Below are 22,457 nucleotides of genomic sequence, written 5' to 3'. Positions count from 1 at the left end.
ACTTACCGGGTAGTTGGGGTCGACAGCTTGGCAATAATTCCAATCTGACGCAAAGCCGGCTGGGGCACTGCAGCCCCAAGAGTTGCCTCTGTACTAACTGACACAATCTCTCTTAAGTCGCTGCAGCCGCATCCACTGCAACGGCAGTGAGGCACAGGAGAGAAACGGCAGAGAAACGCATAGTGCCACGCGGACTTTAGCTTTAGTCTTGGATTTTTAAAACTTTGGGAAAAGTATTGAAGCAAGTGAAGAATGTCATGAGTAGCGGTGAAATAAGATTTTGTTGGGGTTGCCTGTTTCAAGCAAATAGGATCACAACAACGACCCTCATCTGATATTTATACAGAAAATTGATCAGAAGGATCGCGACTTATACCAATGTTATTGAGACCGTTCTTTGCTATGTTGTATCTCGTCAGCTTGATGTAGAGGGCTTTTCAGCTTTACAACTGCTAGTGCTGACATAGATGGAGTCTATTTAAATTAGAAGACCCAGATGATTTCCGGGCTGTTCGACTGCCCTGGACGCAGCATAGCACTCCCCACGGCTGCCTTGGCTGTTCATGTTCGTCATCCAAAACAGCCTTGTCTTTTATTCTCAAGGTAAAAAGCGCGGCCAGCGGCCCACATCTCTAACCTTGCGTCACCTCCGTCTCTGTCATCGCGCGCTGATGACGGAAGGCTCATAGAAACATCACTGGACGTAGACTTTCTGACTGTGTGTATAATATCGTCTACCAAAAGTGTCTTGGTCGAATTATTCGACTTCTCGACTGCGGACGAATGGACCAGGACTCTCGAGTCGTCCCGAATTGCACACCGGGAATATGAACGGACACAAAATGACTGCGAATCACCTTGCAGCCCTTCTCGTAAGCAAACCGAACAAACAGGTGCAAAGTAGTTACATCCGTTTCGAGACAGCCAGGTCGAGGGGAAGGCCGTTATCTTGCGGATGTCACTTCGGCTGCAACCTGCCACTGGTCACTTCATGCCGTGCAGGTCGGCTGCGGGTCGAAGCACCCCGGTCTCAAGTGGGCCACTCAGCGCATCCAGAGTTGACAAGTCAATCTTGTCTGAATGGAGAGCACTCTCATGCACCGTGTTCTCATCAATGCGGAGATTCTCCTCTCGGCTCACCTGATTACACGTAGACAACCTCGGCATCTAGGAGGAGGGCCAAGGACGTGGCGATGGTTGAGTCCGAGTTTCTTTTTCATTCAAAGTCAGGATTCACCCCGTCAGCGAAATATATGCCGGAAATTATATTCTGGTGATTTTCTTGCATAGCTCGGTTTGACAATATGGGTATAAACTCAGACATGCCTAGCTCCAATGGCTCCAACCAGCCTGATAAGATAGACGTCGAGGCACTTTCCAATAAGTACCTGGAAGAGAAAGAGAGACGACAGCGGGTAGACGGTCTTGCCCCAGAATGTGGAACTTGAGGAGTCTGAGAGCTTTTCATCTCTTGCAGATGATCCGTTTGTTGACCACGATGCTTTGAATTCCCAGCAGCAGGCTTTAGAGGATGGTCAGCAAGTGCAGGTCATCATTCTTGGTGCCGGTTTTGGCGGCATTCTCTTTGCCGCTCGTCTCGTTGAGGCAGGTATAAAACCTGAGGATATACGAATCGTCGATGTTGCCGGAGGCTTCGGCGGCACTTGGTACTGGTAGGCTTGACGATGCCCTCCTTCTCAACTTCAGTAGTGCTGATATGGTTCTTGGTAGGAATCGGTATCCTGGAGTCATGTGCGACACTGAGGCTTCAGTCTACTTGCCTCTGCTGGAGGAGACAGGCTACATTCCGACGCACAAATACTCGTATGGGGAAGATATCAGAGGCCACTGCGAGCGAATAGCGAAAACATTATGGCTTCGCGGATAAAGGAATGTTCCGAACGGCGATCACCAGAGCTGAGTGGAACGACGAGACTAGGCGTTGGTCTGTGAATATGGAGCACAATCGCGGCCCAGGGCATCGAAAGGTCACGTTGACGGCCTATTCCCAATTCTTGTGTCTCTGCAATGGCGTTCTGAACCATCCCAAGGCTCCAAAGATCCCAGGTCTTGAATCTTTCAAGGGCCAAATGTTCCACGCGGCCCGTTGGAACTACGATACTACTGGAGGCTCGCCGGCCGAGCAACAGCTGAAACGGCTTCAGGGGAAGAGGGTTGGCATTCTAGGAACCGGCCCAACGGCAATACAAGCCATACCGAAGCTCGCTGAAGCCTCGGAAGAGCTCTACGTTTTCCAGCGAACACCAGCTTCTGTCGGCTATCGGAACCAGCAACCGACCGACCCAGCTACATGGGGGACACAGGTTGCAACCAAGCCAGGCTGGCAGTTGGAACTGCTCACGAGCTTCGAGCTGCTATGCCAAGGAGAACTAGCCGAGCATCGATACCTGACCGACGGCTGGACGAAGCTGAAAACATTTGCGGCCTTCACGGGCAGGTCAGACGCTCCCTTTCTGACGAAAGACAGAGTTCAAGAGCATACCAACAACTTTATCAAGCAGGACGCACCATTCCAGGAGCGTATACGCCACCGAGTGGACGAGGTAGTGCGCGATCGCCAGACCGCGGAGGCTCTGAAGCCTTGGTTCCACACCTGGTGTAAGCGTCCTGGCTTCCACGACGAGTACCTCGAGACGTTCAACCGCCCCAACGTCCACCTTGTGGACATAGCTGACACGAAAGGCGTCACTGGCGCATCCCCCAAGGGCTTGGTGGTAGGTAAGCGAGAGATCGAGCTGGATGTGTTGGTTCTCAGCACCGGCTTTCGACCGTTTGTCAACCTTCAAGACCCGGATCCGGGGGCGAAGTCCAACACAATTATCATCGGTATGTTATTTCTCTTCTGAGTTCGTTCATAAGTCCGCTGACCTGAACACCTTGGGAAAAGGGCGTGACTCAATCCCCATGGCGGATAAGTGGGCAGCCAAGGGAGCCGCCACATTGTTTGGCTCTATGACACGCTCATTTCCGAACCTTCTTCTGAGTGGCACATCCCAGACGGCAATAAGCTCAAACAACACGGGCCATCTTGACGCGCTCGCTCGCCATGCGGCTTACATCATCACCGAGTCTCTCAGACGAGCCGACGATGCCAGTCGACTAGCCATCGAGCCTAGCGAGGAGGCAGAAGAGTCTTGGGCGGCCGAAATTCTCAAATACGACCTATTTTCCAGCCCCATTGCTGTATGTACACCGGGATTCTTTAACTGTGAAGGAGAGGCTTTGAAGCCTGTATCGGAGGAAGAAGAACTCAAGAGGCGACGTGGCGCCGCTTACCTGAAAGGACTTCCCGCATTCCGGAAGATTTTAGATGACTGGAAGTCCGACGGGGAAATGGCAGGGTTAGTTGCTAGGACCTGAAAGAGGGCCGGTGATAGAACATGCCTTGGTGCGGATATCCTGGGAATGAATCGGTTGTCTTTTCATAGTTTATGTGAGCTGGCGATTCTTATATGTCTAGTGTTTTGAGTCCATTATTTCTCTTATGCATCTAGGAAAGCGCACAAACCACCAAATTGGAACTGAGTTGTAGAAATGCTACGCGCTATCCAAAAACACACGATATCTCAATGGTATTCTCACTGAGCTTTGTGACATTCGACGGAAGGAAGAGCCTGATATTGGGAGGTGAAGGGCATTTATACCGACTTGGGGGCCAGCATTGATTGTTATGCTAAAGATCATTGTACTAGCCCCTAACAAGTGGAGGAAATGACGACGAAAGATGTTGAGGCCTTTCCTCCCTCCTGGGATTCCAAGCATACAGTGGTTGCACTTACTCCCAGAGGTCAGATCCCTTCTCTCCATTCTCCTCTCCTTCTTGACTCTAAACCTTTTTGCAGAATTTTCAAGGCCTCATGATTCTTGCACGACGATCTCATCCATGTCGCCTCCAGAAGTACCAGTTCTAGACTGGTCGTGGACTTCATCCAGCCAAACAATCCACTCAAGGTCGACGTCGCACTCATTTGGGCCAATGAACGTCATGAGTCCTGAGAAGATGGGTAGTCTCTTCACTGCGTTTGACTCGCCACGAAAGCTCTCCTTCTTGTCGATGGCCGCTAAGATATTCTTGATGTCGGTGGTGCCGATCCTAGTCAGGAAGAATGATGCGTCAATACATGTTACATTTTCTGAAGCGAAGTCTCGCAAGAAAGGTTTTCTTTTTTTCATAACTCCTAGTCTGGTTGAGAAGAATTGGTAACATACGCAATCTGTCCATCGCCATACTCCAGACGTCTGACAGAGACAAGCAGTCGGCCATGGCTCCAGACATCGACGAAGTCATCACCATCAGTGAAATTGGTTCCCCATTTGTAGACGTAAAAGGCGCACTTTCTGTCCGCGGACGGCTCGATTGCGGCTTCAGCCCACTGGGAATCTCGGCCGATCAGGGAAAGACTGTCTTCTTTAGGGTATTCAAGGTAAATTTCGTCGTCTTCGAGCGAGCACGTGTCCGTTTGTCCCGTGTCATCGCCCTCCAGGAGGCGAAACTCGGCGATTCTGCGCCGTCGAAGCGCCATAACCGTGGAGGAGGCTTCCTTTTGTTCGGCCACAGGCTGTGGAATCTGTTTATTCTGATGTATCCTCGGCCCTCTTTGTGTCTTTGTGAATTCCGAGGGTGATGGTCTCAAAGTCGATGAATAGAGTACAGACTGTGCTCACAAGAGCGTTCAACTCAGAAGAATTCGTAGTGTCAATTGCCTGCATTCACCACATATCTCTGGTAGTGCAGTCACAGGTAAATGGCGGATTTGATGGGATGATAGAACAACTTCTAACTAAGAATCGCCGGGGCGACGAGGGGAGTGAAGCTTGGGGTCATGATATCCATGTGGGCTAAGTGCAGCGAACGACGACATCTTCGCGCCCCTTTTCATGCTGGTACCAACCTGAGGTCTCATAGCTCTTCAAGCACCTTTGATATCCAGGACTTCAGGCCGGGATCTGGGATTGAACCTTTCGAAGGGGTGCTGCGAGCCCAGCTGTCTTACTTTAGATTCAATGAGCCAGTCAAGCAACCAGACCTAGTTTTTGAGATGTGAATCTCATATTTCCTCCTGAGCTATCTATCAGTGTTCGTCTATACTGTTGGGTACAAGCCTACCAGGGGGAGGGGGGGTCTTTGTATGGGTCACGCAATGCAATCATGTTTTGAGATCTAAACAAAATTTTGAAATTATAATGCAATACTAGCAAAATACTATCAAAATACTATTAAAAATAAATTATGTTAAGGCTTTAAATCATGTTAATATTAACTTTATATTAAAATTGATCTTATGTCATCCAATATTAATATAAATTTATGTCAAGAGCTCTGGTTTAAATCTTATTAATTCCAAACTTATTTTTATTTTTAGAAATCTTTATAGTTATATAAATCCTTTCATAATAAATAGATAAGCTAGTAAAAAATAGATAAATAGTTGGGTTAGGGACGAGGAAAAAAAAGCTCTTTTTTTAATCTCCCATAAGTTAAGGGGTTTACATATAGTCCACCCCCCCCATATGGACTATTAAAAAAGTCCTCTTCGCCACACCACCCCTTTAATTAAAGTTACTTTAAATCATTATCACCACCCATAATAATGCATTTCTTTATATTTATAATATCTTTAAAAGCATTTATTTTTATTAAGTTATTTTTAATTACGTTAGCTTTAATTTACACCTTATATATATACTTAATTTTAATAAATATAAAGTTTAAGCTTATTTTAACTTTTCTCCTCTTTTAAAGTGCTATAGCCATTAATTTATCTTTAAGAACTTAATTTTCTTATAAAAATATTTATTATTTCTTAGTTTTTTTTATTATACCTTTTTTATACCTTTTTAAAAAGTAGTTATTAAGTTATAAATAAGTATTTTTATAAGTTATAATTAATAAAAGTAATTTATATTTCTTAAGATACTTTAAGAGTTAAAAAAGCCTTTTTTTATAATATAATAAATATTAAAATAATTAATTTAACCCTTTTAATTCTTATAACATTATTAAAAATAAATATAAATATTGCTTTATTAAAGTTTTTAAGCATAATTATACTTATTAAGGGTTTAATTATATTAACTAGCTATAAATTAATTCTTTGCTACTTAAATTATATATACTTTTCCTTTAATGCTATTAATTTTGCTTATTAATAGCAATAAAGAAATAATTGCTTCTTAGTATAAGTATTATTAATATAAAAGTTTAAAAGATTTGCTTTCTTTTTATAAGCTGCTTTAAGGTTAAAGAATATATTTAAATTAAGGAGTTGCAATATATATAATATATATAAAGGTAAATAAAGGTAATAAATCTTATTTAAAAAGCATTTTTATATAAACTTTATTATATAATGGCTTTTATATTTATTTATTATTAATAAATATTATTATTGGTTTAGCTTCTGTATGGTTGGTACTAGTAATAAACAAATAAAGTGTGTAATTAATTTAGCTATGGTATGAAGGGTAGGTTGTAGTAAAGTTGCAGCCTTTCCCTGTTTAGCTATAGGCTAGCTATAGTAATTTATATATGGGGCATATGATTGTTAGCTAGCAGCTAGCTGGCATTAATTAGTAGCTGCTATTAATAAAATTAGTTTAAACCTTGCACCTTTAAATTTATGCATTACTTATAGCATACTTATTGCATAGGCATGTTGCATGTAATGCCCATATATATTATTTCCATATTAGCAGTCTTTTATATATATGCATGTATATGCTTTAAAATCGTGCTTTTCCTTTAAATTATTGCTTGGCTAATTAAATTGCTTAATTAATATAAATATCTTATTTTTTAAGGGGTTATAAGGGGCTAAGTAACTTATAGCCATTGCTTTAAGGGGTTGAGTATAAGTATTTAAGTATAAGTATGTAAGTGTAAGTATTTAAGTGCAAATATTTAAGTATAAGTGTGTTTAAATGCTTTAAATGCTTAAATTGCTTAATTAAATTATTTAATTATTAATACTTTAAAACTTTAAAGTATTTAAATGCTATATTTTAATTAATTAATTATTACTTTAGCAACTTCTTTCTTTTTATTATTAAGTTGGCTAAGGTACTTAAGGGATAAATTAAGCTTAAGCTAATAATAGTTATTATTATTATATCTCTTAATAAAGAGGAGGTTGTTATTGCGGAAGAGGTTATTATTATAAGGCTTGCATTAAGAGCATTGCTAGCTAAGAAGGAGGTTATAATTAATAAAGAAGAAAAGGTGGTTGCTTTATAATGGTTAGCTTTATTTTAATTAGCTTAGGCTTCTTTTAATGTTTATATGCCTTTAATTATAGGTAAAAGGTTATTATTATAAACTCTTCTTAAGGCTATTAAAGTAATTCCTAATTATTTAATTAACTTAAAATAATTAATGCCTTTGCTATTAATATATAATTATATCTTATATATACTTTATAATAATAAAGTATTTATTTAAGCTTATAAAAAAGCCTTTAATTAATCTTTTAAAAGCATTTTTTTATTTATTTATAAAATTTGCATTAAAATTTATTAAAAAGATTTTTATTATAGCTTAAATAACCCTTAAGGCTTTTAATTATATTAATAACCTTTTCTTTATTAAAGAAAAGGGTTATTATTAATGCAAAGATTATTACTATTAAAGCAAATCTTGTGATAGCTAATTATAAGGCAAAGGGAAAGGGGAAGAGGACGTTCTTATGCTCAGAGTTGTGAAAATACAAAAAATACAAAATACAAAATACAGATACAGATACAGATACATAAAATTTTAAAAATACAAAATACAAATACAAATACAAAAATACAAATACAAATACAAATACATGTATTTAAATACATAAATACAAAATATAAATACAAAATACATTATATATAAATATTAATTAATTAAATCTAGTATAAATTCTTTTAAAATAAGCTTGAAACTAGCTATTTAAGTATATTTTTTTTAATTTTATATCTTTTTTTCCTAAAAAGATATTACATATAATATAAAAGTATTTTTTTTAAAAAAAAAAGCTTATCTTCTTATTTAAGTCTTATCTTATTTAAGTTTTTTTCCCCTTAAATATAAAGTATTTATAGCTTTTTAATAAATTTAAATATAAATAAAAAAAATATATTTAAAATGCTTAAATTAAATAGAATTTAATTAAAATTTCTTTCTTTTTTAAAATAATAAAATTTAAATTAAATATTATATAACTTGTATCTGTATCTGTATTTTGTATTTTAAATACATAATACAGATTTGAAATTTTAAAAATACAGATACAGATACAGATATAGATACAAAATACAAGGCCTATATAAATACAAATACAGATACAAATACAGTATTTAAATACAGATACAAATACATGTATTTATGTATTTTGTATTTTTAAATACAAAATACACAAATACTGTCACAACTCTGCTTATGCTACGCTTATAAGCTAATAACCAGCTCTTAAATCATTTACTTACAAATAGTAGCGCTTAAATGCTATTACTGCTTGGTAAATTAATCTTTATTAGCTTTTTAAGTAATTTATGCTTAAGATCTTATTAAAAGGTATTAATAAGAAAGGTGTTGAAAAGAAAGAAAGTTATGCTTATTAATTAAATATTAATTATTATTAAAAGGTAAATATTTTAAAAGTTTAATTAAGTTATTTATATAATTAAACCCGTAATAAATCTTAATTATTCCCTTTAATAATTTTAAGCTAATTAAATAAATAAAATGATTGCATTAATTACTTACTTTTATTAATACTCTTTAAAGTATTTAATTAAATATATTAATTAAGTATATAAATTAATTAAAAGAAATATTATTTATTAATACTTTAAAGTATTTAAAATATCTTATATTTTATTAAGTGCTTAAGGGGTTTTTAAAGGGTTATAAGCCTTAGGAATATTATATAAGTACCCTAAGAAGCATTAATTATAAATAAGGGCTTCTTAAGGGTGCTAAGCAAGGGCTTCTTAAGGGTGCTAAGCAAGGGCTTCTTAAGGGTGCTAAGCAAGGGCTTCTTAAGGGTATTGCAAGGAGGGCTTTTTAATATATTAATTGCAAGCAAAGGCGTTGGTAATTAAGGGTATTGCAAGGAAGGTTAAGGATGCAAGGGCAATATAATTAAAAGTTAAGTATTTGCTATAAACTAATTAATTTTACTTAAAAGTTAAGTATTTGCTATAAATTAAATGGAATTAAGTAAAGCTTATTATTAATTTATTTAATAATTAAGGGTATTATAAAAGGGCTTTTAATAATTAAAAAAGGTTATAATTACTTAAAGGTATATTAAGGAAGGCTTTTTAATTAAGGCTTTTTATAATTATTATTATTAATAATTTACGTTAATAAATGCAATTAAAGATTAAGTATTATTGCTATAAATTGGTTTTTAATGCTTAATTAAGCTTTTTAATGGCTTATAATATTATTATTAATATAAAGTCTTTTAATAAAATTATTGTAAGTAAACGGGCTTTTAAGGAATAAAATTTATTTCTTTAATATTTAACTGTTTATGCTTGCTAAGTAAGTATTAATTAGTGTTAATTTGGCTTTTATATAGTTAGTGATAAATAAATAAAGTATGTAATTAATTTAGCTATGGTGTAAAGGGTAGGTTGCAGCAAAGCTATAGCCTTTCCTTATTTAGCTATAGGCTAGTTATGATAGTTTATGCATAAGGTATATAACCGTTAATTAGCAGCCGGTTAGTACCGGCTGGCAGCTGCTATTAATAAGACTAATTTAAACCTTGCACCTTTAAATCTATGCATTGCCTGTAGCGCACCCACTGCATGGGCACGCTGCATGTAATGCCTATATGTACTATTCCTACAGTTATTCCTTAGGGTTATTTAGCTTAATTTAAGGGATAAAAATCTTTTGCAGCTATTTAAGTGTTATAGCATTATTTATCTAGCTATTTAGCATTGCTATAAACTCTTAATCCTTATAATCCTTAAGAGTTTTAAATTATTATTATTAAATTAATTTCCCTTTAAAAATAATAAGGGAAGGGTATAATTTGCCTATTATAGAAATGCATTTAAGAAAGGAAGTTTAAGTATATAATTTATAGCTTTTTTAAGTAATAACCTTTTTTTTTCTTATGCTTAAGAATTATTTTATTCTTCCCCTTGCCCTTGGCAATACCCCCTTTATTAATATTATACTTATTAGCTGCTTTAATGCTTATAATTATTAATAGTTAAAAGAGGTTAAATTACTTCTTAATTATATTTATTAAGACTTTATTTACTTAGCTTGCATTTATTTAATGGCTTTATATACTTTAAATCTTAGGATTTTTAGTTAAAAAACCCCTTAGCTAATAGCGGTTATATAGGGGAAGGCGAAGTTAAGGAGTAATTATATAAGCTATAAAAGATTTTATTTTAAAATGGGTTATTAGCAGCCTTAATATTACTTAATTAATTAATTAATTAAATAAGCATGTTTTTTAAATTTATAATAACCTTTATTAAGATTTTAAAGCATTAAAATGGCTTTAATGATTATAAAGATAATTATAAAATGTAATTTTTAAAATGTCTTAATATAAGGAGGCCTTTTATTAATTAATATTAGCCAAGATTGCCTTAAGCGCTGCATTAATATCTTCTTTAATATATAGCTTTATTAATAATAAATAATAATATATTTAAGGTTTAAAGAAAAGAAAAAATTCCATTATAAAGATATCACGTTAAATGCAAGAGGGTAGACCTAATGCGTATGTGGGTGTGGAGTGATCCATATGGGGGGGTGGACCATATGTGGACCCCCTAACTTATCAAGGATTAACATCATATCACAGCATGTCAAGAATGACTACATATCAAGAATGACTATATGTTAAGAATGACTACATGTCAGTGACGTGTAAATAATGCAAGGCACACAAAAAAACATACTGTCAGAACCTTGACAGTATGTCACTATTATGTCACTATTCTATTGACTTGGTCGCAGCACCTAAACAAAACCCCCCCTCCCCCCTGGTAGGAGCTGTGTTGAATAATTTTCACTGTTCATTCTCCATTTTGCATCATGCCTTGGAACAACCAAGTTGAGGGCACGGGACAAGATTCAGGAGGTTGAAAGATCCAAGACAAATCAAGAAACCGTTCATTTGGGAAGAATACGGAGGTTCAAACCTGTAAAATGAAGGGTACAACGGTACATCACTGGCACTATAGCTGTAGCAAATTAGAGCTCATCACCCACACACCCATCACCCATATACGTAATACCTACACACCTAATTCACATACCTGATTTACATAGCTGATTTATATAATTAGGGCTAATTAGGCATATAAATTAGATATTAGGTGTATGAAATTGGTGTTGGTGTTGGGTGTAGGTGTTAAGTGTAAGTGTTAAGGTGTGTGAGTTCTCACGTGGTTTGGTGCTGGTGATGCACTGGTGTACCCTTCATTTTGTAGGTGTAAATCTCTGATTTCTTTGGGAATATTTAACTTTTTTGAGTATACAAGTATCCCATTGTTCCCTTTGCCGAGCCCTTGGAGGTTAGAAACTTAAGGTATTGGCCACGTTTGAGTTAAGTGTTAGAGCCTGGACGGCCTCTGGGGCACTTTTGGACCTCTTCAATCTCAATGCTATCACTACCAAAATGTTACTTGTCATCAAAGCACCATACTATCTATTAACTGAGAGCAATTCCTGTGTCTCAGTCCCAGGTCTGCAAACTCAATGGAGTGATAACTACTTTGCTTAGGCTCCAGTCAAACGCTCACCAGGCCCGTATCTCAGATGCTCAAGGGGAATCAAATCTCTGACTTGCATCAAATTCACATCAGCTATTGAACTCTTGGAAGTACTTCCGTATGCGAGTCTCTAATCTCTACTGCCTCGTGCGGCTGAGTGATGATCACGTATGGTGATTGTGCACCAGTGTTACTTGCTCTGTCTGGTCATTTTGCGGGCTTCTCACGCTGATGGGCAACTCGACTACATGATTGAGAGTCTGCCGATTGTAGGTCGTACCGGAATAATGAGGTTCTACTTAGGCAGTGATGGTTGTGCTGCTAGTTGCTTTTTGCATTTGAAATAGCCTCTGAGTCAGAAAAGCGGTCCAAATTGGTTTCGAAACTCATGAGCAATTGCGAATTCCTTGGCTGTGTGACAAACGAGGTTGTCAATATCGTTGTGCGGGCAGGAGTCTCTTCCTACAGTGATGCATGTCCAGGGGCCAGGGAAGTTGTATCTGAGTGATATTGCCAGGACTTCTAGTCACCACTGTCTGTCAAACGGGCGTGGTACCTCCTTAGGCAGATTTCGAGGGAACAAGCAGCAACACAGAGAAAGGCCCATCACGTTTTTATTGTAAAGAACGTCTATCCTAAACAGACTGGTCCATGGAGATGAGGTCGGTGTCTAGATCCATCTGAATTATGACATCCTCGCGCCAGTATCAAGCAAAATCTTGCTTCTAGAACAGCACATCTCGACCTGCCAGAAACCAGGTACTTGCCGAGACTATGGTCTTTACAGCTGCCTAGGCTTCGTCTTCAAGGCTGCCAGCAGTTTCATCTGCAGCTACAAGGGAGGAACCTCAGACCAGGATGAGTAGAGCAGGACAACCAATACATAAGGAAGTAAATATGTAATTAGTTCGGAGGCTACAGATCATTAAAGTTCTATCAACTCTTCCCTGGCAAACTATCAGGGGAGTTCTCGTTCGTCACCCCACTCCACGCGGGCCTCGCCCTACCATCCGGCACGACCGGCTCTACCATGGCATCCGCCATCGCATCATCGTAACTCGGCGGCGCGTCATCGTAAGCCGGCGGAGCCTCCGCGGCGGGATTGCCACCGGCGGCAGGACCCGCAGCAGCAGCCTGTGCCTGCGTCTGCGCTTGTGCGGCTGTCTGCCCGGGCCGGAGCTGCGGCGGGTAGAGCGGGTCGTGCGGCCGTTCTTGTCGTGGCGGGAGCGCGGGCGCGGACTGGCTGGGGCGGGCGGACGGTCTCTGTTGTGTTTGTTGTCTGCGGCCCTTCATGGCGGCCTCGGCTAGGCTCGCTGGTGGTTCGAGACCGGAGTACACCTGGACCGAGCTGAAGTGCAGGGGCAGGAACATGGTCTGCGCCAGGTTGTACGAGGGGTCCTTTCCTTTGCCTTTGGACTTTCCCATCTTCATCATTGAGGGCAGGGAAGAGTGCGAGGTCGTGTCATCCGGGATGGCGGTCGTAGCCCCGGGCGGTTTGCCCCAGCTAACGCCGAGCTTGAGTTCTAGCGCGTATGTTCTCTTGAGATTACATGTTATGAAACTTGGCATAATGGTATTGGGTAAGGGGTGATTGTTCCACAACACGTTGTTGACTTCCGTTTCAGTGCCGACAGCATCGGCTGGTCCCTTCTGGAGTGGAATGGCGAGGCCGTGGCGAGTGGCGACCACCCAGCGTGTGGTCTCCGTGTTGACGAGGTCTTGACATCGGACAATGGTGGAGCCAACCAGGTCGATCTGAAGTGACACCAAGTAGCATTCTGCACTGGTTGCCACCAGTTTCTTGGCGAGGAGACGCAGCGGAATGGGTTTGTTACACGTGAGGATGGCAGGATGTGGGAGCCGTGCAGAAATCTCTATCGACGGAGGTTGTTCTGGGTCTGAAGAGGATGCGCCATTGGCTGCGAGGTTGTTTGAGCTAGGCTTGCGGCTGAAAACGGATTGCCTCTTTGGTTGTGAATGTGTTTTGCCATTGCTCCCTGGGCTCTTGGGAGTGAATGTGAAGGGCCGTCTGGCGTATCCCTCCTGATTTGACGGTGCCGGACGTGGTGGTTCAATGGGCATGAACTTGAACCCGAGCTGGTGCCTGATGTTCTCCCGGAAAAGACCTGGCCGTTGGATTGTCACCTTGACATAATATCTAATCTCTGCCTCCCTCGGGAAGCCTGTGAAGCTCGGAGGCAGTGTCTTCGTAACGTGCGGGTAAAGTAGCTGCTTGCTTCCATCCATCAACCTGATGCCGCCCATGCCGAAGAAACTTGGGCCAGCAAAGCCCCCAGCACCAGCCAGACCGCCAATCTTGACCATCGCGTTGGGATCGCCGCAGGCATTGTTGAAGGGGACTTTGAAGCTGAAGGGCCACTCATGTTGACCTGGATTAAGGACGACCGGTGTGGCGTAAGCAGGGACATTCTCGCCGGGAAACACTTGCTGGACTTTGTAGAGAATCTTGTGGTTCTCATGAAGGGTTTGTGAGTTTTCCGTGACAGTAGTCCGTCGTCGATTTGCGCCACCAATTTGGAGGTCAGTTGCATCCGGGGCACCCAGTGCTGTTTTGGACTCGCCCTCAAGTTTGACGATGACGGCCCCGATTGACTCGGGCCGGCTGATTCCAAGTATGATCTTGCCGGAAATGACATCCAGGTTGGTGTAAAACTCGGGCGGGTTTGCCAGAGCTATACGGATCGACATTGTGACGGGTCGGGATTGCAGCGGTTACAAAGAGTGGGTGCGATGCCCTGGTTAGGCCTTGCATGAAAGCCTTCTTGGGGCTGTCCTTGCTATCGTCAGTCAGAACCACATTCTCCCCAGGGAAACTCGGAATCAGCCTCAGGATTAGGAAGACGAGATTCCAACCCCAGCATCGGTCTGGTGCTCAGGTAAGGCGGCAGACAGTTCGTACGAGTGACAGGAATGCTCTTGGTGTGTCGGAACTCAAATGTAGAGAGATGTAAGGATATCATGAGGCAGGATCCAGAGGCGTCGGTGTCAAATCAAGCAGGTCGGCGAGAGAAGCTCAAGCTTGGTGGCAACTGGTTGGGCTGGCTAGGGCCGGGACGACGCAAGCAGGCGTGCTTCGCCTCACTGCTCCGTCTGACTGGCGACTGGGGATGGGTCGGGAGGAAGGCCTCCAACACAAGCACTGGGCGGACTCAAAACGGCTTGGCAGTCGAAACAGCTCTCACAACTTGTGCAAGACTCAGTCTGGGATGCTGTCCCTTGCCTGCTAAGCCATGTAGATGCGGATGTACTGAACAGGAACCAGGCCTTCGATGTCGTTGAAAGGTGGGGTTCAAGTTTGGTGCTTCTACAGCATGATCTTGGGTCTTTCTTCGAGCCTGTTCTTGAGGCCACGAGGCAGTGGACTGATGCATGAGACAAGGCCAACTGGGACCAATGGAAGAAGAAGGCTCAGGCACTTGTCAAAGAGAGGCTTCCAATACAGGCTGTTGCTGTGACCGTCAAGTCGAGCGATTGACGGCCCACTTTCGGTCCCAGTCGGCCGGGCGCGGAGCTACACCCGTAGTGGGTGCCGCGAGGTCCCTAACGGCGAGGGGCCGTCCTTCCGTGGTCTAGTTATCGATAAGAATATTTTTTGGTTCGAGCGACTACGACAGGAAGACGATAATCTTCTATTGCTCGCAATTATTCACACATCTTCTTGCACACGGCTTCCAACAACTGCCAGTTCCAGTAATGAAAACGACATAGTCCAATTTGCCCGCCCGATCTCCTCCCACAACATGGGCAAAGCATCCACCAAACGCAAAGGCGCATCGTCGTCGTCCTCCACTCCCTACGAACGCCCCTCCAAGAAGTCGGCCGGGGCAGCAGCGACGAGCAAGAACAATGTCTTCAAGTTCAACACAAACGTCGGTCAGCACATCCTCAAGAACCCGGGCATAGCAGACGCGATCGTCGAGAAGTCGTACCTCAAGCCCACCGACACGGTCCTCGAGATCGGCCCCGGAACAGGCAACATCAGCGTGCGCATACTAGAGAAGGCCAAGAAGCTGTACGCCGTCGAGCTGGACCCGAGGATGGCCGCAGAGATCACCAAGCGTGTCATGGGCACGCCCTCGCAGAGGAAGCTCGAGGTCCTGCTGGGCGACGCCATCAAGCTCGACTTCCCGCAGCACGACGTCTGCATCTCCAACACGCCCTACCAGATCTCGAGTCCCCTCGTCTTCAAGCTGCTCAGCATGCCGAACCCCCCGAGGTGTTGTGTTCTCATGTTCCAGGTATGGCCTCATTCTTCTGCCCCACCTCCCAAACTATACGAGTGCTTCGTGCTGATCGGTGACAACCACCCCCATCGCAGAGAGAATTCGCCCTCCGCCTGACCGCCCGCCCAGGCGACGCCCTCTACAACCGACTCTCCGTCAACGCGCAGTTCTTCTCCAAGATCACGCACATCATGAAGGTCGGCAAGCAGAACTTCAAGCCCCCGCCGCAGGTGGAGTCGTCGGTGGTCCGCATCGAGCCCAAGCTGGGAAAGGACCGGCCCGCGGTCAGCTGGGCCGAGTTCGACGGCCTTCTGCGCGTCGTCTTCAGCAGGAAGAACAAGACCGTGCGCGCGAGCTTCGGCACAAAGGAGGTCCTGGCCATGGTGGAGAAGAACTACCGCACCTGGTGCGCCATGAACGACGTCCCCGTGGACGACAGCGCCGTCGAGGACACGGGGGCGGACGACGGCGACGATGAGGTCATGGGCATGGACGTGGACGATAACGCCGACCCCTCGGCTGGCGGCGGCGAGGACGAGGAGTGGGGCGGTATCATGGACGTCGACGGTGGTGACGACGAAGATCACGTGCCCGCCTTCTTCAAGGAGCAGGCCGCGGCGGCGAGGCCGGATCACACCGCCAAAACTCCTAGCAGGAGGAAGAAGACCAAGGCCGCGGAGCTGGTGCGGTCCAAGGTGCAGCGGGTGCTCGAGACCACGGACCTGGCCGACGAGCGCGCGGGCAAGCTGGACGAGAACGCCTTCCTGAGGCTGCTCTATGCCTTCAACAAGGAACACATCCATTTCGCATAGGGGGAAGTCGAGGGGTTGACGAGAGGGACAGGGGGATAACACTGGCCTGATTCATTTTGGCATGGCGCTCTCCCAAAGTTAGAAGAAGGACTTCATTTGACTCATTGTATTGGCGTTGAGGTTTAGATAATGTGGCGCGGGAAGAGCTTTTGCTTGGTCTTAAGGCGATTTCATGATACCTATTGGAACAGAACCAGTCCCTCAAACTGGGGCGAGAAATCAAAGAGAAGAGTATTGAAAATAGTCATGATGACAAGGGACCTCAATAGGCTTGAGGCGCGTTTTGCACTGGTTTGATGAGCCGGTATTAGTGTCTGCCTGGCGAGCCTCATATCTGCTATTCCCTATGCCTTTGCTCCCGCTCAGCACGAGCGTGAAAGTTCGCCAGCTGAATGGACACAAGAAGCTTGATACAAATAAAACCATGGAAACGTTGGTGTTGGGATATCTCATAGTACTCGAGCTAAATCTATGCTGTTGTATACCCTAGGACAAAAGTCAAGTTTATGCTGCTCTGGTTTATTCCAATCGTGTATGATCCCATATCCAGTCGGCTATTTCCCCATATCCGCTATGTGTACACCATGAAAGAACCAAAAAAAACCAACCAGAAAGGCGCCTTTCACCTAGCCATGCCATCATTATCATTCCAACGGGTAATCGTACACTCTTGTCGCCAAGTAGTTCTCACACCTCTCCCCAGCTGCCCATCGGCCCTGTGCTGGCGATCATGCTTCCAGTACCGATGCTGCCGGCACCATCACGTGCACCAATGTCCCAGTAATGCCTGCTCGAATGTCTCGATGAGACACTCATACTGCCCCGCCGTCCACTCCTCTTGGTGCTCTGGCTAGCGCAGCTACTGGCGTGCCGGACAAGCTGGCTTGGCGCACCTGCCGGCACGCTGACCTTGAATGACGTCCGTCTTTGATGCGAGTGGACACCGCGGACGAGGGGGTGATGTTGTCTGACGCGGGCTGCTGCCCTAGCTGCGGCGTCTTGAGCGGAGGATGTATTATGGGCGGCCGATTGTGTGTGCCCGGATTGATTTGAGGCCGCGGCGCGAGACGAGGTGAATCGGTTGCGCAGATATCGGAAGACAAGCTTGATGTCCAGATCTTGCTCCCACTCTTGTTGGGTAAAAGTACCCGTGAGCTTCTCAGCTCCAGATGCCTCGCCTGGACCATCTGCAGTCTTTGTCCTTGGTATATCCATCGGTTGTGCATGGGGAACTGCCTGTAGCGTTGGCTGAAACTTGGGCATGGAAGGCATCGTGCTCTCTTCAGCATTCGAAGACCTCCGCGAAGGAGCATGCCTCTTAGCCTCATTCGGTTCACTGGCCGTCGGCACAGCCTGAAGAGAAGCATATTGTGTGGGCGTGGTCATAGTCTCGGGAATAACAGGCAGTCCCGCGTAAGGCAGCGGCATCTGCTGCATGCGTGTGTACGTCGAAAACGCACCCGGATGGGGGTGAGCGGATAGCTGATTGACCAGATCACCGAGCTCTCGTGCCATTCTGTCCAGGAGTTGAAGCTGCCAAGATGACTCGGACTCTGCCACATTGCTTCCAGGTGCAGCAGCCCGGGGCGTGGATGACAGATCGTCTGTGTCGAGATCCAGATCCTCAGGGAGTGCCTCGCCGAAAAGAACGCACAAGAGTTTGTCGTCGATGCCCATCAAGTCACGGATAACGCTTCGTGTAATGCGCGTCCAATAACCTGCTTCCTCCGTCTCTCCTGCGCCGAGATTCATCTCAGATGCATCCTGGTCGTGCCACTCGGTCCCTGCCATGGAGGCATCAGGAGTTGGGTCGCCAACCGTGCTCAGCGCTGCGTCCTCGGCCTCAGCCTCCACAAATCCTTGGCTGCCTCTTCTAAGCCTGTCCGTCAGAGCAGACACAGTCGACTCTCTCCTGCGTCTCGTCTCCTTCTGTATCTCTTGTAGTAATACCCGGCTCTGCTCGAGGCGCCATTCCTCGATGCGCCGCCTCCTATCGGCTTCCTGTGCCTCCTCACTCTCCAAGGCAAGTTGCCCAAGCTCAAGACTTTCCCGTCGTCTCTTTACTCTGCGGGGATTGTATCGCTCGAATTGGTACATAGTCTCCTGCATCTCTGTGGCCAACCCTTGGGTGTCTAGTCTGAAACCACCCAACCCATCGTGACCTGGTAAAATAGTGGTGGACTGTGTGTTTCCTCCTTGCTGGCCCCTATGCAGGAAGTCTGGCAAGTGGCTGTCAAGACTGTCGAACTCGGCATCATCCTCGATGGCGTCGTCCTCCTCGAGGACATCGGAGTTGGCAGGTTCGGAATAGAGGTTGTCGGAGTGCGCGATTGTTTGCAAGCTCCCAATGTCGCTTATCCTCGAACGGCCAGGTGTGGGCTGGTCGTCTTGTATTGATGAGAGATAGGAGACGGAGGTCCCAGAGTCGGTGGCAGGGGAGAATAGGACCCAGGTTTGCGACTCGTCGCGGGACTGTGTAAGTGGAGGGCGGGGTGCAAGCGCCTCTAAATCCGCCGAGTTTGGGTCGACTGCGCGAGAAGTGCGTCGTGCGACTTGTCTCGTAGGTTGATGGAAGGCCATTCTGTACAATATAGGATGAAAAGAATTAGGTAGATCGGGGAGCGATATTGCAGTCGCGAGGTCGAGATGCCGTGGGGTTTAGATAAGGAGGGCGAACCGGATACGGCGAGTTCGCTCTTGGTGGGGCGCGTGATGCCGTGTCGCAGGGCTGCCGTGCACAGCAGACGCGAGTGCTCGATTTGCAGCAAGTTTGTATCAGGATCGAATGTCGAAGACAGACAGCAAACTGCTGTGTCAAGTGAGGGCGGCGATATTCAGGACCGAGATCGCATGATGAGTGGATCGTGCTCTATCCGTCGTCTTCCGTCCCCCGGCAGCGGCTATAAGTGAGGCGCACCACAGCGACGGGGAGAGGCAACAGTGGTGTCAAGGAGCCACTTTCGCTGTCGAGAAAGGGACTGATAGTGGAGACAGGATCGAAGGGAGCCGACTAGAGCACGTAGCTATGTCGGGTTTGTACGGGCGTAATTCGGGACAAGGGACCTGGTAGGGATGTCGTCAAGAGCACCAAGAATGACTAAAGGTGTCTGATCAAAGAGCAACCCTGGAAGGACTGAAGGTTGAAGTGGCTGATGTGACAGGTAGAAGAGATGGCAAGTTGGTTCGTTAAAAGGTTGGGTAGCGAAGCACGAGGTCGAGCCGTGTCTGTGTCTACAGAGACGAGCACCACGTGTACGGTATTCTGTAGTCGTAGAGTGCCAGGGGGAACCGGAGGATAGACAAGAGGGAGGAGTGGTGATGAGTAAATGATGGGGTGGATAGCCCCCAACAATGCAGTGATGTGGTGGTGTATGGCGCTGAGTAGGTCAAGGGAGCCCAGTCTACGAGTAGTATACAAGCCAAGACTAGGTATTTCTGTACGGTCTGACGGCAGACTCGACGCGGTACCGGCGGATTCGATGTCTGTCGGTCAGAGAGGAAGGTAGGTAGGTAGGGAGGCAGGAAAGGGAGGGGAGGGTGGTGAGACAGCTGGACGGGTTGGGCTTGTGCTGATGTCGTTGACAAGTCGCTTGCTTGTACGAAGCGTCGACCCCCCACCAGTGAGATAGCAGAGTGACTGAGATGAGGGACAGCAGATCTACCTGACTGTACTACCCAACGTGGGTAGGTAGATACCCAGAGAGTCTAGGTACCTGCAGTTGGCTGCCCCTCACCGGCTCACAACCGGTAGTGTTACCTGATGACGATCGTTTCACACAGATGACGAGCACCTCCTGTCCTCGTCCATCCAGCCTTGCACCACCTGGGCAGCTCGTTGCTCTCGGGAGACAGGCAGGAGGGAGATTGGATTTGCCATCCAAGCGTTCTCCGGCGAGTCGCGCAGCTGAGCAACAGCCCACGTATAATCTTATCAAGCACAAGCTCCCGCGCCTGCACTCTGGCATTGCACGCCCGGGAACTCGCTCTCGTCTTGGCCCCTTTCGGCCTTGGAACGAGTTCCAGTCTGCAGCCATGGCCCCCGAGAGCTCAGACTCGACGGTTGCGACCGCAATGTCGGTGGGTGTGTCATCAGTAGGCCCGACTCGTGGCATGTTTGCAGCGTGTTCCTGTTCCTGTTCCTGTTCCTGTTCCTTTGTCCCAAGCTGACAATCACCTCACCTTGCCACCTCGTCCCATCATTTCCCTCCCGCATACACTGGGTGGTTGGGTGGATGACCAAGTCTCAAACACCACGAACCAGCAGCCTGTACTGCATGATATTGGGGCGGGTCCTCGCTACCCCCGATCTCCTTATCTCAAATAGCGGGCCATCTTTGGGTGATAAGATGGATCAGGCCCACACTTCCTGTCATCAGCACCCTTCACACCGTCGATGTGACCTTCCTTCAGTCCGCCATCTCTGACCGAGAATCTGCTTACAGCCCAGGTCTGGAACGACAACCTGTCTGGCTCTGCCCGACACCCTGCTGCATCTCCGTGAGAGCGAGATTTGTTGAGCGTCGCGGTGACTCATCCAGGCCCCAGATTGCATTGTAAGCACGGAGGACTGAGGAGGGACTTCGGGATCTGGGAAGGCAAATAGACCTCCCCTTGGTTCACAAACGCCGAAGATCAAAAAGCTTGGGTGCAACCTTCAGATTCTGCTGTCTCGCCATCCGACTTACTCGTGGAGTCGCCGAACTTGTTGCAGAATTTTGCCCTATGATGAAACCGGTGGGTAGCCGCAGGCTTGTCTGTCGTTCCAGACTCGCCGGCTCGGGGGATGAGCGTCGTCACGTCTAGCAATGATATCACACGAGCACATATAGTCGACTCTGTATTGCGGTTTGCAGGCATTACATATTTTGCACAGTAACTTGCCCAGAAGAAGTGACTTGAGCCAACCAAATGGACCTGAGGATCATGCTCTCACTAGTGTCTACTGGGTATCCAGCAGGCAAATGCCATCACAGTTCGGCTGCTGCCGCCAACTCCCGCAGGTCTCGAGGCCGGTACCGGTGTCGCGGGGTCCCAGGTGACTGGTCCTCGAGTCCCTTGGAGGCTTCACACGCAAGTCTGCTGGAGTCATGGGCCTTGTTAGTGCACGCCCTCCCACTTCATGACGACGGTTTAAAAAAGATTGTCAAGGATGTGTCCACTTCATCGTTTTGCACATTTCATTGCCGCTGTCACTAGCGCTGTCAAGTGATCCGTGTAGTAAACCCCATGGATTAGAATCCGATTTGACCGAGTCGAAGCTACTTCTTTTCCCCGGAGGAAAGAACATCTAGCCTGAATCAACGCAGCCCCTCGACCTTTCGCAGTAAACCCTATTTACGCCAGCCCGGATCCCAAATGCAGTACGGTTTTGACTTGTCATGCAGCACAAAAGAAGAGAAGCCCCTTAAGCCTCGGAGAAGGCCTCGGGGAAGCGCTTCATGTTCTGCTCCAGGGAACCGTGGTTGGTCAGGAACTGCACGTAGGCACCGTCCACCTTGACGCGGCCAGCGGCCTTCTTCTCCAGGTACTCCTCGCGACGGAGAGGGGTGAAGCCCCAGTTCTTGGAGATGATGATCTTTTGGCGACCAGGGAACTTGTACTGGGATCGGCGGAGGGCCTCAAGGGCGGTGGCACGGTCTGGTAGTGGCGTGTTAGC

At 45.5% G+C, this 22,457-nt stretch overlaps 6 protein-coding genes across 6 annotated transcripts; 3 read left to right on the top strand and 3 right to left on the bottom strand.

Annotated features, from left to right (window-relative positions):
- Nucleotides 1-1,304: 1,304 nt before the first annotated feature.
- INS49_012695 (uncharacterized protein) lies at nucleotides 1,305-1,888 on the top strand (the record flags this gene model as incomplete). Its single annotated transcript, XM_043173398.1, has 3 exons — nucleotides 1,305-1,415; nucleotides 1,516-1,673; nucleotides 1,732-1,888. 3 exons carry the CDS (start codon nucleotides 1,305-1,307, stop codon nucleotides 1,886-1,888), a joined length of 426 nt encoding a protein of 141 aa, XP_043022695.1.
- Nucleotides 1,889-1,955: 67 nt separating this feature from the next.
- Nucleotides 1,956-3,381, top strand: INS49_012694 (uncharacterized protein; the record flags this gene model as incomplete). The annotated part of the gene is made up of 2 exons (XM_043173397.1): nucleotides 1,956-2,847; nucleotides 2,909-3,381. The coding sequence occupies 2 exons, from the start codon at nucleotides 1,956-1,958 to the stop codon at nucleotides 3,379-3,381; spliced, it is 1,365 nt and encodes a 454-aa protein (XP_043022694.1).
- A 495-nt stretch (nucleotides 3,382-3,876) lies between these two features.
- Nucleotides 3,877-4,544, bottom strand: INS49_012693 (uncharacterized protein; the record flags this gene model as incomplete). The annotated part of the gene is made up of 2 exons (XM_043173396.1): nucleotides 3,877-4,114; nucleotides 4,231-4,544. The coding sequence occupies 2 exons, from the start codon at nucleotides 4,542-4,544 to the stop codon at nucleotides 3,877-3,879; spliced, it is 552 nt and encodes a 183-aa protein (XP_043022693.1).
- An 8,137-nt stretch (nucleotides 4,545-12,681) lies between these two features.
- Nucleotides 12,682-14,454, bottom strand: INS49_012692 (uncharacterized protein; the record flags this gene model as incomplete). Its single annotated transcript, XM_043173395.1, has 1 exon — nucleotides 12,682-14,454. The coding sequence occupies one exon, from the start codon at nucleotides 14,452-14,454 to the stop codon at nucleotides 12,682-12,684; it is 1,773 nt and encodes a 590-aa protein (XP_043022692.1).
- Nucleotides 14,455-15,506: 1,052 nt separating this feature from the next.
- Nucleotides 15,507-16,801, top strand: INS49_012691 (uncharacterized protein; the record flags this gene model as incomplete). Its single annotated transcript, XM_043173394.1, has 2 exons — nucleotides 15,507-16,004; nucleotides 16,085-16,801. The coding sequence occupies 2 exons, from the start codon at nucleotides 15,507-15,509 to the stop codon at nucleotides 16,799-16,801; spliced, it is 1,215 nt and encodes a 404-aa protein (XP_043022691.1).
- A 687-nt stretch (nucleotides 16,802-17,488) lies between these two features.
- Nucleotides 17,489-19,381, bottom strand: INS49_012690 (uncharacterized protein; the record flags this gene model as incomplete). Its single annotated transcript, XM_043173393.1, has 1 exon — nucleotides 17,489-19,381. The coding sequence occupies one exon, from the start codon at nucleotides 19,379-19,381 to the stop codon at nucleotides 17,489-17,491; it is 1,893 nt and encodes a 630-aa protein (XP_043022690.1).
- Nucleotides 19,382-22,457: the final 3,076 nt, after the last annotated feature.

Source organism: Diaporthe citri, assembly GCF_014595645.1.
Source record: "Diaporthe citri strain NFHF-8-4 chromosome Unknown scaffold_6, whole genome shotgun sequence".
Classification (NCBI taxonomy): Eukaryota; Fungi; Ascomycota; class Sordariomycetes; order Diaporthales; family Diaporthaceae; genus Diaporthe; species Diaporthe citri.
Note: the sequence above shows the minus strand (reverse complement) of the source record. Positions and strands in the feature narration are given on the sequence as shown.